The 16,106-nt window shown below is 44.7% G+C and overlaps 1 protein-coding gene across 2 annotated transcripts in view; it reads right to left on the bottom strand.

Annotated features, from left to right (window-relative positions):
* Nucleotides 1-7,654: 7,654 nt before the first annotated feature.
* Nucleotides 7,655-16,106, bottom strand: part of GABRQ (gamma-aminobutyric acid type A receptor subunit theta) — a 76,135-nt gene continuing 67,683 nt past the window's right edge. The window contains exons 7-9 of one of the 2 annotated variants that reach the window (XM_061598314.1): nt 15,007-15,159; nt 9,365-9,609; nt 7,655-8,346 (exon numbers count right to left, since the gene is read on the bottom strand). In XM_061598314.1, coding sequence (XP_061454298.1) covers nt 7,969-8,346; nt 9,365-9,609; nt 15,007-15,159 — 776 coding nt within the window. In that variant the 3' untranslated portion in view covers nt 7,655-7,968. Of the gene's footprint in view, nt 8,347-9,352; nt 9,610-15,006; nt 15,160-16,106 lie in introns of both variants that reach the window. The other variant, XM_061598313.1, reaches the window with a different exon arrangement.

Genomic DNA, 16,106 nt, shown 5'->3' with positions numbered 1-16,106 from the left:
TGGTATGTCATGGATACACCAACCAACCATAGCAGAGTCACTCATCAGTTCATTCCTTCCTTATTGTAACTCACAAAGTAGCATCTCCAGATTAAATGAACATACATCCTGCTGTTTTCACAATTTGTGTTGCATTTAGGAAGTATGTGTAGTTTGCAACAAGTTGCTAGACTGGGCTGGTGAGATGACTTTTTAGACAGAAAAATGATACAAGGTCCTATCCAAGATGCCTCTCTAAGGACCCTTGACTTTTTTTGGAAGCCTGCCCACAAAACGAGATAGAGGCTGATCTTCCCATTGTGAGGCACAGCCCTTTGAGAGCCCAGCCTGAGGCTCGGCTCTGGGCAACAGCCCCTTTTCCATTTCCCGCTGCCTTTCTCCTCTTTCCAAGCATATCTGATTCTTCTCTCTGGCAATCTTTTCCCCTACCTCCTCCCCCCTTCCCAGGCCAAACAATGCCTCTTCCTATTCTTCTGTTCATTTCTTGCTAGTTGAAATGCCTTGTATAGCAGTTGCACAGGAAGATGGCAGTGCTGGTGGGGAGCAAGTGGGCCGCTGCCATCTTGACACCTTTGCAGGCTGTACTGGACAAATCAAATATCCATCCAACAAATGGTCAAACTGGAGGCAGAAGCTGCTTGTCTAATGCAACATTCCAATAAGCTCCCCTGTATCTCCCGCACTTTGGAATTATTTTCACACCAGCAGGTGAAAACTATTTAAAATATGTGCGGCATACGACACTCTGCAACCTGCTCTTATGGGTACGACTACATTCTAGCATATCATAGCCAGCTCAATAATATAGGTCACTCCAAGTCCAAATGCCACGTGGCAAGAGAGTCACATAGCGGGAAATAATGTCCTTTGTGTAGTCTGAAGGACCCTAAATCTGCCCCAGATATCACCCAGTGGTCAGCAATGATAATAGAAGTGCAGAATGGATACTTGGTATGACACACACATACACACGAGACGGGGGAGAGAGAGAGAACGAAATGGAAGGAAGGAATGTAGAACTATAACATGACCTTTTCCAAAAGCAGGGCAAGAAGAGAGCTCTCTTCAGAAGGCCAGTGCCTACCCCTGACCCCATCTTTGATTCAACAGTATGTTTCAAATCCACACCTGCTGATTTCCCAAGAAGCATAGCTGCCTGGTCCAACCCCAAGCAACCAGGCCACAACTGGTGGGCCCTGCTTGGAGGTTAGGTTTGGAGGAAGGCATGGAATCTCAGCCATCATTTTATTTAACCCTGGATCAGATATGTGCCAGACTGTTTGGCTTGCTGTTGGGGAGATGTATAGATGAGGGTAACATCTGTCAAAAAGGGGATTGATGGGCTTCTTGCTCCCAACCTCTACCCTGCTTTTGTTTTGTTTTTTATGAACTTGAAAGGCCATTAACTACATCATACAGATTGCCAATAGAGCAAAAGAAAATTGGCAGCCTTTTTATCCATGGGACTGTACCTAATGCTTAATCTTAATTTATTCTTTATTTTAATTATGCTTTACCTGCTTTACCTGCAACCATTCATGTTCAACACCTTGGTACTGTCCTCTGCTAGTGTCCTTTTCAGCAGAAGCTAAACTTGGCCACCTCTAACTCAAGGCTTCCCCTACTTTAAGAGTGCTTATTTTTGGCAACTTGATTTTTGGAGGAAGTAGAGGGGGAAGGAATGGTTCACAGATGCACTTTACAAATTCATTATCATTTTCTTAATGGCAGGCAGTTGTGGGCAGAAGATGAATGCATGAATGAGAAACACATCAAAATAAGAACTGGACAAGGGAACAAAATGCCAAGAAGTTCTGGAATGTCATATGGTGAGTGCTGCCATTGACAACAACACAGCCTTAGAGTGACATCTGGGCCAGTCATGCTCCCCAGACACAATGCAATAACTGATACGCTGCCTCTTACGGAATGGCCTAACAAAGTTGCACAAGGGCCGCAAAGGAATTACTCCCACATGAGAGTAGGAGCACATGTGTCGTACTCTTAAACATAAGAACATAAGAACATAAGAAGAGCCTGCTGGATCAGGCCAGTGGCCCATCTAGTCCAGCATCCTGTTCTCACAGTGGCCAACCAGGTGCCTGGGGGAAGCCCGCAAGCAGGACCCGAGTGCAAGAACACTCTCCCCTCCTGAGGCTTCCGGCAACTGGTTTTCAGAAGCATGCTGCCTCTGGCTAGGGTGGCAGAGCACAGCCATCACAGCTAGTAGCCATTGATAGCCCTGTCCTCCATGAATTTGTCTAATCTTCTTTTAAAGCCATCCAAGCTGGTGGCCATTACTGCATCTTGTGGGAGCAAATTCCATAGTTTAACTATGCGCTGAGTAAAGAAGTACTTCCTTTTGTCTGTCCTGAATCTTCCAACATTCAGCTTCTTTGAATGTCCACGACTTCTAGTATTACGAGAGAGGGAGAAGAACTTTTCTCTATCCACTTTCTCAATGCCATGCATAATTTTATACACTTCTATCATGTCTCCTCTGACCCACCTTTTCTCTAAACTAAAAAGCCCCAAATGCTGCAACCTTTCCTTGTAAGGGAGTCGCTCCATCCCCTTGATCATTCTGGTTGCCCTCTTCTGAACCTTTTCCAACTCTATAATATCCTTTTTGAGATGAGGCGACCAGAACTGTACACAGTATTCCAAATGCGGCCGCACCATAGATTTATACAACGGCATTATGATATCGGCTGTTTTATTTTCAATACCTTTCCTAATTATCACTAGCATGGAATTTGCCTTTTTCACAGCTGCCGCACACTGGGTCGACATTTTCATCGTGCTGTCCACTACAACCCCGAGGTCCCTCTCCTGGTCGGTCACCGCCAGTTCAGACCCCATGAGCGTATATGTGAAATTACAAATTCTTACAGATACCTTGTAGCATACCCCTCAGGTTTAATCTACTAACAAAAGGGATTAGGCATTCAATGCCATGATGTTACAGCACAACAAATGTTGCTTTCTAATCACCCCTCTAAATCACTTTGGTAATAATCTGTCTGTCTAATTCTTCTCATACAGGACTAGTATTTTAGATTGCACTGCAGTTTGGAGCATAATCTCTGTCACCGACCAAATCCTTTTGTTCTTCTTGTATCGTATGTTTACCACAATGGCAAGCCTTGGCACCACTGTGCCCTGAAGATGAGACACTGCCTTAAAAAGCTACAGCCGCTCCTTTTCCTTTCAGACTTGACAATTCCCTGAAAACTCTTTCATATGTGAGGACCATGACAAGCCACTGGCAAATCACTGAGTTCCACCTTTCACCCACTGTTGGCATAGTCTGCTCTTAGCAAATGCAAGCCAGCCATAAAGCTTGTCATGAGACATGGTGGGGGCATTGCACACATCTGCACCCATCCCTCACGATCACTGTTTCAAAACTGCAGCTGCTGTGTTCTTGGACTGAACATGACATTTTGGCCTTGTCCACTGTTCATTCCACTTTGCTCCTGAATGGCCATGCTTATTTGGTTTACATTAAAATGTCATTAAATAAACCACAATTGAAAACAAAGCCCAAGCAAAGGCTATATACAGCCCCCTCCAGCCCAGCCCAACCCCTCCTCCTCTCCCCACCCGGATATATCCTGTACCAACCTCATAGGAACATAGCACATCCAGACCATGGATCCATTGAGCTCAGTGCTACCTTTAGAATGACTGATAGTGGATCTATGGGGCTTCAGAAGCATCCTTTGCCCAGTCCTAGCTGAAGAGTTCAGGGACTGCACGAAGGGTGTTTTGCATGCAAAGTATACCCTCTGCTAGTGAGTGACTGAGTTCTTCTATGTAGAGGGTCTTCCCCTTACAAAAAGACTCCCTGCCTTTCAGGTCTGAAGATCCTCCTTCCTCCTCTGGGACCTACTCCCTGTCCATAGCCATGTGTCATATTTGGCCAAGGTGGCATGGATTGACCATCTATCAACCAGTAGGCACAGTAGTATCTATTTCTGATTTACTCCAGAACCCCAGTCGCTTCTTTTTCATCCTTTTCTCCTCACCTAGAATCCAAACAGGCTGCGGAGTTTCCCTGTAGACCACTTGCTTCTGCAAAGACTCTCTCCAACCCATCTAACCTTTTTGGAATTGCATAATAGACTACTTGCCCTCCCTTACAGTTAAATAGATTGGTTCCATCCCATTGCAGCCACACCCCTAAATGCATATAATGATACATAACAGACTTTATTTGCACTCCCTAGTAAACTAATGCCAGCTTCAAAATCTCTCACTTCCTTTGTCAGACCTCTCCAAGAGCCCTTCTCTCAAATTGCTCACATTCTGGGAAGCCAAGGTGTCCCGTTCACTCTCAGTGAAGGGGACGCCAACCCTGGTCCACTTTCCTGCAAACTGCTTTCATAATGTCTGACATGATTCTCCTAGCACGCACGCCACATGTCCATACAGCCCTCAATGTTGTATGCATGGTAAACATTCCTACATAACCAATAGGCAGGCTTAGGAATTGCCTCCATCCACAGAGGCATCTTGTCTTCTCCCACCCAGCATTTGACTCTCATGCCCCTTTTTCTTATTTCTCTCCCCATTTTCCAAGGAAGAGGAGGAGTGTGGAGAGACTGGGTAGATGGGGGGGGAGAGATTTGTAGGATGGCAGTCCCCAGTTCATAAAAGTCCCTGAGTGGTGATGGCCTGAATTGTGCCAGCAGCAGAAAATGAAGCACGCATGTTGATTGCGCTGTCCTGAGATTTCTGACATTCCCTCTTCTTCCCCCACATCACAGAAAAAGGAATACTGATGACTGTAAACCTTCATATGGGTCCATATGGGTCCTCATACTAGACCAGGATGACCAGCTCAGAAAGCTGGCACGCCCCCCTCCATGCTCTCACTCAGAGGCAGGAGGCCCAGCCTGTGCTTAAAACAGAGAGTGGCTCTGTCAAATGACCCCAGAACCATCCCTGCTCCCCCCCCCATTGGTCACTTACTCAGCATTCCTACCTTTGCTTTTGTTGATTCTCCAACAACACGGAAGTCACAAGTATTGGAGTAATAGAAACTCTTTGCATGGATAAAGGAGGACAGGTCAAGAAGGCGAGAGTGCCTAGAAACACTGACTAAGATATCCAAAATGGCCAGGAAGAAAGCAGAGCAAGTCCACCTGCTAGGCAAGAGACTCCAGATGACAAAGACCTGAGGCAAGAGATGGGATATCCCAATTCAAGCTCTTGCCAGCAAGGCAAAGCATGGATGCACAGGAAGCCCTGGCTACTCCTGAACTGCCAGGATGATGACTAAGCGAGTCCTCGACTGATGGTTTGAATAGTGGAAATGAAGCTGGTTTGGTACAGATGGCAGCCAGGTGCAGTCAGCAAACAGACATTAACTATGGTGAGAGACTCCGAGAAAGCAGGTGTTGGAAAGGGCAGTCCTGAATGTGCAGCTGCGGCCATTGTCCAGAAAGTGGCAAGTAGCTGTGGTAGCTGCTGTACCCCTTCATCACTTGGCTACTGAGCCCCATTCTCATTTCAAAGAACAAAGGCTCCTAGATTGCAACATCAGGTACAGTTTCAAGCAACTGAAATAGCCTCTCTGGCACAGACAGAGCTGAAGCTCATCTGACTGTATTGTTGAAGGAAACAGGTGTCTGTTGTGTACATGTGTGAGAGAGCGAGAACTATAAGACAGAATGATTGATCAAAGATGGACTGTGCAATCATAAATATTTTTAGGATCTGTTAGTAGAAAAGATTACTCTTTCTCTCTCTTTCTCTTTCTTACATTTATGTGGCCTTTCTTCCATCATGGGGCTAAAAGCAGCATACAGAGGTTCCCAGGCAATCTCTCATACAGGCACTGACCAGAATCCAGACATTCTTAGGTTCAGCAAGGTGCCTGTATCATGCCTCAGACCTGTGTGTGTGTGTACACTTTCTCTCACACACATGTAGATAGCTACTTTTTCTTCACAGGGACCTCTGTCCAGAATTAGACAGTGTCACATAATTTTGCATGTGCCCAAACTCCAGCTAAGACATGTACACACACCATTGCAGCACTATATGTTGACACATTGCTTCTTCTTTCAGCTGATAAACACATCTGCACAGCTGAAGCTGACTGGCAAAATATTTGACTAAGAAATCTATCTATGCACAGGATGGCCTGAGAGTGATGAAAAGCAGTCCCTAATTGACTGAACTAGAGTCATGGGTGGCACATCAAGGTGGAGGATCTTTCAAATATTGTAACCCAGCATAAGAACCAGGGATGAAGACAACTAAACATAAGTGATATTCCCAAAGTGTCATAAACCATCAGTTATGTTGCAAAAAGCATTTACATCTGTTATGTCATGAGGCTGACTATCCATTGGCTTAGAGATGCTCTCAGTTTTAGTCTTTTGGAACCGAGGATGGAAGAGGTGCTGAAGACAGAAAAGTGCAATCCTGGGCCAAGGCAGAGTGTTACACAAATGGTACAAAATAGCGATAGTGGTCCCTCCTGTTGAAGATTTAGCATGTGCCTTGTACATTTCTGAGCTTTCTGACATATCATTTGCTGCACGTAGTGACGAGGGACAGTTTTAGTTCCCTGTTTTCAAAGCACTTGATGAAGTAAAATGGTCGCTCTATGACTGTGAACTGCCACAAGCACTGCCAAGTTCAGAGGTGCCCCTTCAGCCTCATTGCTGACCTGTGAGGCTTCCTACAGGTGTACAAAATGTGGGATCAAGTATGATTCTCAGAGGGAATGTGGGGAAGTGCTTGTGGTCCATCCAGCACACTAGCTAAGGTCCACATGAAGGACCAAGCACCTGTGAGGCCTTTCCACACTGCCCAAACTTGTTTGGGAGAAGAGTTGCAGGATCAGTCGCAGGCTTCACTGGCACACAGAAGCTGCTTTTCCTGGCGTGGCAGAGAGCAAGAGGATGATGCAGGAAAAGTGCCCGTTCTGAAGATCACAGCAGAGGAAATCTCCTCTGCTTGCACCCCCCAACCCCTTCAAGAGGTGGGACAGCAGATGGAATGGAAACAGCAGGTGTCACTTCAATTATACCCCTTCTAAACTGCTGCATGTAGCTGCCTAAACCTACCTGAGGTTGGGATGCTATCCTATGTTCCTAGGATTCACCACAATACACACACAGAGGACTCCCCACATCCATTTATAGCTCATAGATATCCTTTTTCTACAAAAGACATTACAAACCCCTCCCCAACATAAAAAATGTGCTTGCACACTCATTTACCCACACTCCCCCATACATCCGCACCATAAGCAAAAAACAAACTGCACCCAAACCCATGAAGGTTAAGGCAGCTTACAAGCTCACCTTTGATTCTGACTGGGTCTTCCCTCCCACAAACAATTTCCCATTTCTGCCCAAACAGTTGCAAAATAGATATTACATTGTTTTCAGACAGACTCTTGTGTACTTATGAGGCAGAGAGAAAGAAAAGGCTCATGCAGTCTGAGAATGTAGTTCCATCTTTCAAAGGAATGAGAAACAGAGCAAGAGAGAGACAAAATGACCCCAAGAATAAGGAAGTAACAGATTTGTGAGCAAATGGTGTTGACTGTGTACTTTTGCCAGCACATTGCAAGGTTAACTTAAGCAACTCCACCCTGTTCACTGAGTCATTTTCAACAATGTGTGTGTGTGTGTGTGTGTGTGTATAAGGAAAAAAAATCCCCCAAAGAAAGTATGCAGCCAAAGAAAGAATGTCCCTCCTGCTCATCCATAAAAGCCACTCCCCCCTCCCCTCCTCCACAACCCATGTTGCCACCACACATACTCTGTGTGTTCATAATGTGCTGGAAAGACAAGTAGGAGAAACTTAAACCAAAGGTGGGGATGGGGTGAGAATTGAGCATTGGTCATATTTAAGAAAAACCCAAACCCCAAAGACTGCAGCAACTCCTCTGTTGTTGTCATTATGAATGTCTTTCACTATTTCGTCTGTGGCTTGCAGGCATCAATTTACATAATACAACCAGTACACCAAGTTGAAGAATCCAAAGGTGATGGGGAAAATGATCCTTGACCACTTGTCAATGGTGCTGACATCTGCCAGGTCCGGGATTTTGAGCTTCAGCTTTGAAGACCGCCGGCGGAGTCGGCAGTTAGCACGATTGCGAGCAGCAGCAGGGTGGGCCAGTGGGACATGGCGGTCTAAGGTAGGGTGGTTTCCAAAACCATCTCGGGAGGCCAGCTGCTTGCGGAACTGGAGTCCTGATCGTTCAAAGGACATGACAGAGTTTCGGGAGTCCCCCACTGTGCTCATCATGTCTGTAGCCAATAACTCGTTGTTCATTTCCAAAGTGCTGAGAAGGATGTTACCATATGGGTCAACCTGGGGAAAAAGAGAGATTGCACAGAGTGAACATTTGATCTGCTCAATCAGTGGCCCCAGAGTAAGTATTGCAAGGGCTCTGTTTCAGCACCAGCCCCTGCCCCAGGGCTGTAGTCGAGGGTGAATGCACAGCAACAGTTTGCCCCAGGCTTTCTTTTCAAAGGTGGGGTGATGAATTCAGCAGCAAGAACAAAACCTGCCTTGTTCACTCTTGAGCTCAGCAGCCCCTGCTTTTGGAGCCCTTCAGTCTTTCTCCCTTAATGACCCAGGAGGAGGTGTGGTGGCACAAGAGGAGCTGCCTTTGAAACTGCAGCTGAAGGGACAGCCAAGTGTGCTGTAGGAATGGAAGAATCTGTCCATGTTGGTTTTTTTGGATTTCTCATTTTTCCCAGTCTTAAACTCCACATCCAGGCCAACAACAGGCCTTGTCTCCTTGGGAGCGGAGGACTCCTTGAGAGTAAAGGTCTGGCTGCAGGGAATTAATGGGAGTCAGCTGAGGTTTGGGGCATTGTTAATCAGGTCCAGCATAAAAACCTCAGTGCTAGGCTGCTAGGGCTGCTGGAATAGGGTTGCCAGGCTCAGGGCATGATCCTGATCCTGTATCTTTAGGAGAAGAGAAAGTCAGCCAAGTGCAGGTGTTCTTGCAACCCTGTAATGGGAAAAACCACAAGGTGGAATTCTCCCTTCCCCCTGCACAACTTTTAAAGATACAGAAGACCTCTTGGTTGCCAGGCCCAGCCTCCATTTATATATATTTATAAAGCTGATCAATATGGATTCAATGCATGTGATGGATAATTGTCCTTGTGAACATGCAGAATCAGTTGGGGAATGAGGAATTTTGACCAGAAAAATGACAAGCAGGGAAAGGTACTACTGCTCATTTGATCAAAATCCCAGCCTCCTAGGAGTGCTAAAATGATTTTAAAAACCCACATACATTAGGACATTATTTGGATATAATCTGTCATTCACCTGGGATTCTGCAAAAAGGAGGGTGACAAACCTGCTCTCTCACTCTCTTCTCCTCATAGCGGTGCCTCTCGTTATTCGCCTTATTGATGCGTTCATTCTGTTTCTTCTGCTGATGGGGGCCTCGTCCAAAGAAAATGTAGTTGACGAATGCATACTCCAAGAGTGCCAGGAACACAAAAACAAAGCATCCCATGAGATAGACATCAATGGCTTTGACGTAGGGGATCTTGGGGAGGGTCTCCCTCAGGTGGGTGTTGATTGTGGTCATGGTGAGCACCGTGGTGACCCCTGCAAAAATGGAAGGCATGCATGGTTACTCAGGTCGCTCAGAGGAGCCGGCCCAGCTGCCAGAGAAAGAATGGCAATGGGCACTCATGCTAAGAGGACTTTTAAGAACATCAGAAGAGCCTGCTGGATCAGGCCAGTGGCCCCACTAGTCCATTCTGTTCTTGCAGTGGCCAACCAGGTGCCCATGGGAAGCCCGCAAGGAGCACCTGAGAGCAAGAGCACTCTCCCCGACTGTGGCTACTGGCAACTGGTTTTCAGGTGCATGCTGCCTCTGACTATGGAGGCAGAGCGCAGCCATCATAGCTAGCAGCCACTGATAGACTTATCCTCCATGCGTTTTTTAAATCTTCTTTCAAGGCCATCCAAGTTGGTGGCCATCACTGCCTGTTGTGGGAGTGAATTCCACAGTTTTAACTATGTGCTGCATGAGGAAGTACTTCCTTTGGGCTGTCATCTTCCAGCATTAGCTTCGTTGAATGTCCACAAGTTCTAGTATTATGAGAGAGAGAAAAAAACTTTTCTCTATTCACTGTCTCCATGCCATGCATAATTTTATGCACTTCTATCGTGTCACCTCTTACTTGCCTTTTCTTTAAACTGAAAAGCCTCAAATGCTGCAGCCTTTTCTCTTAGGGGAGTTGCTCCTTCCCTTTGATCATTCTGGTTGCCCTTTTCTGAACCTCTTCCAACTCAACAATATCCTTCTTGAGGTGAGGCGACTAAAATGGTACACAGTATTCCAAATGCGGCTGCACCATAGGTTTATACAACGGCATTATGATATCAGCAGTTTTATTTTCAATACCTTTCCTAATGATCCCTAGCATGGCATTTGCCTTTTTCACAGCTGCCCCACACTGGGTCGACATCTTCATCAAGCTTCATCCACTATGACCCCAAGGTCTCGTTCCTGATCAGTCACTGCCAGTTCAGACCCCATGAGCATATATGTGAAATTCAGATTTTTTGCTCCAATATGCATAACTTTACACTTGTTCAATACTGAATTTTGTTTACCATTTTACCGCCCATTCACTTGGTTTGGAGAGTTCATTTTGGAGCTCTTTGCAATCCCTTTTTGTTTTAACAACTCTGAACAATTTAGTATAATCAGCAAACTTGGCTATCTCACTGCTTACCCCTAATTCTAGATCATTTATGAACAAGTTGAAAAGCATGGGTCCTAATACCAATCCTTGGGGAACTCCACTTTCTACATTCCTCCATTGGGAGAATTGTCCATTTATTCCTACTCTCTGCTTCCTGCTCCTTAACCTGTTCTTGATTCACAAGAGGACCTCTCCTCTTATTCCATGACTGCTAAGCTTACTCTGGAGTCTTTGATGAAGTACCTTGTTCAAAGCTTTTTGAAAGTCTAAGTACACTATGTCCACAGAATCATCTCTATCTATATGTTTATTGACACTCTAAAAAAGTTCTAATAGGTTAGTGAGGACTTCCTTCTGTTTCAGCAAGGCGTGTTCTTCTATATGCTTGGTTAATTTGTTTTTGGTAACACTTTCTACCAGTTTTCCCAGGACAGATGTTAAGCTAACTGGCCTGTGATTTCTGGGATCCTCACAAGATCCCTTTTCAAAGACTGGCGTTACATTGGCCACTTTTCAGTCTTCAGGTATGGAGGTGGATCTGAGGGACAAGTTACATATTTTTGTTAGAAGATCAACAATTTCACATTTGAGTTCTTTGAAAACTCTTGAGTGGATGTCATCTGGCCCAGCAATTTGTCAGTTTTTATTTTGTCTATTAAGCTTAGAACTTCATCTCTCGTCATCAATATTTATTTATTTATTTATTTATTACATTTATATCCCGCCTTTCTTCCAAGGAACTCAAGGTGGCGCACATGGTTCTCCTCCCTCTCCTCCTTGCAACAACCCTGTGAGGTAGGTTAGGCTGAAAGGCAGTGATTGGCCCAAGGTCACCCAGCAAGCTTCATGGCTGAGTGGGGATTTGAACCCTGGTCTTCCAGGTCCTAGCCCAACTCTCTAACGACTACTTCACCACTGTGTGCCTCAATTCTGCTGCACTGGGCTCCTGCTGGGAGGAAGGGTGGAATATAAATCAAATAATAAAATAAATAAATAAATTCCCTTCCTGCAAATGTTAGATCAGGCACAAGGTTCTGTCCTATATCCTCTACTGTGAAGGCAGATGCAAAGAATTTATTTAGCTGCTCTGCAATCTCCTTATCCTGCTTTACCACACCTTTGACTCCCTGGCCATCTAAGGTTCCAACCGCTTCCTTAGACAGTCTCCTGCTTTGGGTGTAATAGCTTATTTGATGCTGCTCATTAACCATGCTGGCATTCTATTGGCCCTGGTGGTACCTTTCCTGATCTGCAGTATACACTCCAGTTGAGCTTCTAATATTGTGTAAAATTGTGTAAAATCCAAGGAGCTTGGCTTAAATTGGGTTCAGGACTGTTTATGGGACTGAATCAGCCTTGGTCGCCCTGATGGATGACTTTTATCAGGAGGACAGGGAGAGTGGGACCCTGTTATTCTTATGGTGGCTTTTGATACCATTGGTGGCTTTTGATACCATTGACCATGGTATCCTTCTAGGCCAACTTGGTGAAATGGGTATCAGAGGCATTGTTTTACAGTGGTTCCAATCCTATTTCAGGGCGTTTTCAGATAATAGTATTGGGTGATTGTCTTTCGGCCCCCTGGCAGTTGTGCTGTGGGGTGCCTCGGGGTACCATCTTGTTCCCCAATGCTGTTTAACAACTATATGAAGCCCTTGGGTGCAGTCCTTAGGAGATTTGGGGCAAGGTGTCAGCAGGACGCTGATGATACCCAGGTCTATTTCTCTGTAACATCTGAATTGGGAGAGGCCGTGCAAGCCCTCGACCGCTGCCTAGACTCGGTGGTGGGCTGGATGAGGGCCAATAAACTGAATCTGAATCCTAGCAAGACGGAGGCGCTATGGGTTGGTGGTTCCCAAGTTTGGATAACTGGTCAGTTGCCTACTTTGATGGGGTCATACTCCCTCTGAAAGAGCAGGTCTGTAGACTGGGGGTGCTTCTGAATCCATCTTTGTCGCTAGAGGCCCAGGTGACCTCAATGGCTAGGAGTGCCTATTACCAGCTTTGGCTGATAAGACAGCTGTGGCTGTTGCTTGACCACGGTAGCCTGACCACTGTTATCCATGCACTGGTAACCTCCATGCTGGATTACTGTAATGCACTCTATGTGGGGCTGCCCTTCAAGTTGGTTGGGAATGTGCAGCTAGTTCAAAATGCAGCAGTGTGACTGGTCACTGGGGCCCGGTATCACCAACATATCACTCGGCTGTTGAAAGAATTGCACTGGATGCCCATTAGCTACCAGCCTACATTCGAGATTCTGCTTTTGGTGTACATAGCCCTGTACAGCTTGGGAGCAGGATACCGGAAAGAACGTCTTATCTTTTATATATACAGCCAGTCACTGCACTCTGCAGGTGAGGGCCTCCTGCAGATACCATCTCATCAGGAGGTCTGTTCTGCACAACATAGGAAGTGGACCTTTAGTGTTGTGGCACCTGCCCTTTGGAATTCCCTCCCCTTAAATATTAGATAGGTGCCATCTCTGTTATCTTTTCAGCGCCTACTGAAGACCTTCCTCTTTCAACAAGACTTTTAAGTAGAGACCTTATCCCAGTTTGCAATTGTGTTGAATTGTTTGTAATGTTTTTAAAGATATTTTTTAAAGATTTTTTTTTAAAGATATTTTTAAAGCTGTTTTGTTTTAATATGCTTTTAAGGATTATTTGTTGCAATATATTTAAAGTCTGTTTTTATGGTGTTTTAGAGTGTTTTTAGAGCTTTTGTTTGCCACCTTGGACTCCCGCTGGGAGGACATGCAGGATATAAATCTAATTAATAAAGAAATAAATAATGAAGCAACCAACTCTTCCACTTGCAGATTTCACAGCGGTACAATTGTGGAAGTGTTGGACAGAAGCAGTCACAGTTCTGGTTTCAAATTCCAGCCCAGCCAGCATTGAAGGCCCTTAGCCTTAAGCTTCAGTTCACACACTGGACACAACATTCAAGAATCCCTGTCTTCTGCACAATCTCCAGATGATCTCCTCTATTCTTCTTATTTTTAAAGAAACCCCACAGAAAGATGGAGGGACCTAAAGCAATATGTGGTTCTAATTGGAAGTATGACAGCATGGGATATAGTCTGCACCATGAGAGGGAAGTAAGGCAAGCAGACTAGCCAAACCAGCTATCTCTTTTTCTTCTTAACTTTGCCACTGCCAGCATATGAGTCTCTATGTTTCCCTCCAGCTGCCTCCATTCAACTGCCCTTTCACCTGTACCAGCACCACCTGTGTGCAAGTACTAGGCCGAAGGCTCACTGCAGGAGTTCTCCTGCTTGTCATGGCATAGCCCTCATGGCCCACATTACTGGTGATGACTGGGTATTCCTTCACCCTTTTGGGTTTTAACTGACCCGACCTATTCCCCATCATTCTGTTTTCAAAAACAAAGTCTGCTTTTATCTGCTCTTGAATACTTTCCAGTGCTCCAGCACCCTCTCTCTTTTGTAGTTAAGTCCCTAACTCTTCAGCACTTCAACTATCCTTCCCTAGCTTGACTTATATACAGTATTTTACTCCCCCTCCTAACCTTTTAGCCTATCAGAAGGAGAGTAGACTCCTGCTTACCTTTCTATTTTTTCTTAACTGCCAAGTTCCTAGGCGGAACCTTTGACACACACACTGTGCAAAACTTTCTCAGTGAACTTTCGACTCTCTTGTGCAGGATACCCCTTAAAAGAATTCAATCAATATTACAATCCAAGTTTTAAAACAAAAAACTAAACATAAAAGTCTGAAAATCCTATTCCTTCACAGGCAGCATTGCTACTGCCTCTATCAAAGGATGCACCTAATTCTAAAAAACCTCAGAGTCAAAACTGCAAAATAAACAGCTAGACATAAAATGGGTTGACTTATGCTCTTATGCATTGAGTTTCTTGGTGATTGCTGTGAAACACTATCATCTGGGTCAGGCTGGATGACTGGATGACATGCCTTACCTCAGTGGCAGACCATATGCTTTATGTGCAAAAGGTCCCAAGGCAGGGCTAAGAAAAAGTCATTCCTGGGATCCCAGAGAACTGCTGCCAATCCGTGGAGACAATATTGAGCTAGATAAATCAATCTGGTATGCAGGCCATCCCTCAGTCTAACTGGAATGGGTCCCAAGAGACGTTCAAGGTGATTTATGCAAAAAGCTCTCTCGATGTGATGTGTCAACAACAACCTTTCTGAGTGCAATAAGGTTCCTTCTACCTATTCTCCTTCCTAAAACCGTGTCTCAGCTGTCTCAGCCCTCCCACTCTTGAGCCTGTGACAGAGCTGTTGGACAAAAGGCATACCTAGTGCAACGCGGGCAGCAGAGGCATCATAATTGATCCAGAAAGAGACCCAGGAGAGGATGGTGATGAGGATAGAAGGCATATAAGTTTGCAGGATGAAGTAGCCAATGTTTCTTTTGATCCGGAAACTAAGGGATAATCGAAGGTAGGAGCCTGTCAATTAGACAATAAAACAACAATATGTTTAGGGAAAGGGAGAGTGCTGGGTGGTTCTCTTCTTTTGACAGCAGCACAAAACCCAACAGCTGACTCATCATTAACACATCTGGTTGTTTATCTGACAAAGTGTTTTCTTCCAACAGATGCATTTCCCACCAAATTGTTGGATAGGAGTGGCCAGGAAACTAGATCAATGACAGACAGCAATAGTTCCAATTGCAAGTTTGTTAACCACAGCAAATACAAAGTTGCACAAAGTGATATTATACTGGGGACCCGATATGGTGCAAAATGAAATTACTGGATTTTAAAAACATCCAGCATCTACAAGATGTATTCAGAAAATAAATCTAGAAATGGCTAGGATGGACTAATTGACAAGTCAGAATAACATAAATAACATGAAGTACATTTCACAAATAAATAGTATGAAGCAGTTTGCACAAATAAATGCAAAACCTTAATCTAAAAAAAGAAACAAAGTAAAGGTTGTGCAAACATAAAAGGAATGTAGATATCCATTGATCTGACAGGAGGTACTAGGGGGTTTACCTATCTGGTTAATGATTTAGAGGCAAAGAAAATAAAGTCTTGAGTCCAGACCAAACTTAAAGTAGATACTAAAGAATCTGGATAGCAGGCAGAGACCTCCTGGGGCCCTGACCCTCCTCTGCATGGAGGACGAAGACTTTGCTAAATACTTCACACAGAATTCTCTCTCTCTGAAATCATACTAGTATTTTGCTAAGTTGAATATGAATGTAATCTATTCTAAAGCAAAGACCTTGAAAGCTTACATAATTAAGACACTACAAGCTCATGATTTTGCAAAATGAAACAGCTAGAAAGGGGAAAGAGAAAATCAGAAAAAGGTAACGAATTATGATTGCTCAAAGTCACCTGATTCAGAAATACCAACACTAATATATGGAATGTTTATA

The sequence above is a fragment of the Rhineura floridana genome, chromosome 16, assembly GCF_030035675.1.
Source record: "Rhineura floridana isolate rRhiFlo1 chromosome 16, rRhiFlo1.hap2, whole genome shotgun sequence".
In the NCBI taxonomy this organism is placed as follows: Eukaryota; Metazoa; Chordata; class Lepidosauria; order Squamata; family Rhineuridae; genus Rhineura; species Rhineura floridana.
This window is presented reverse-complemented; position numbering and strand designations above follow the sequence as displayed.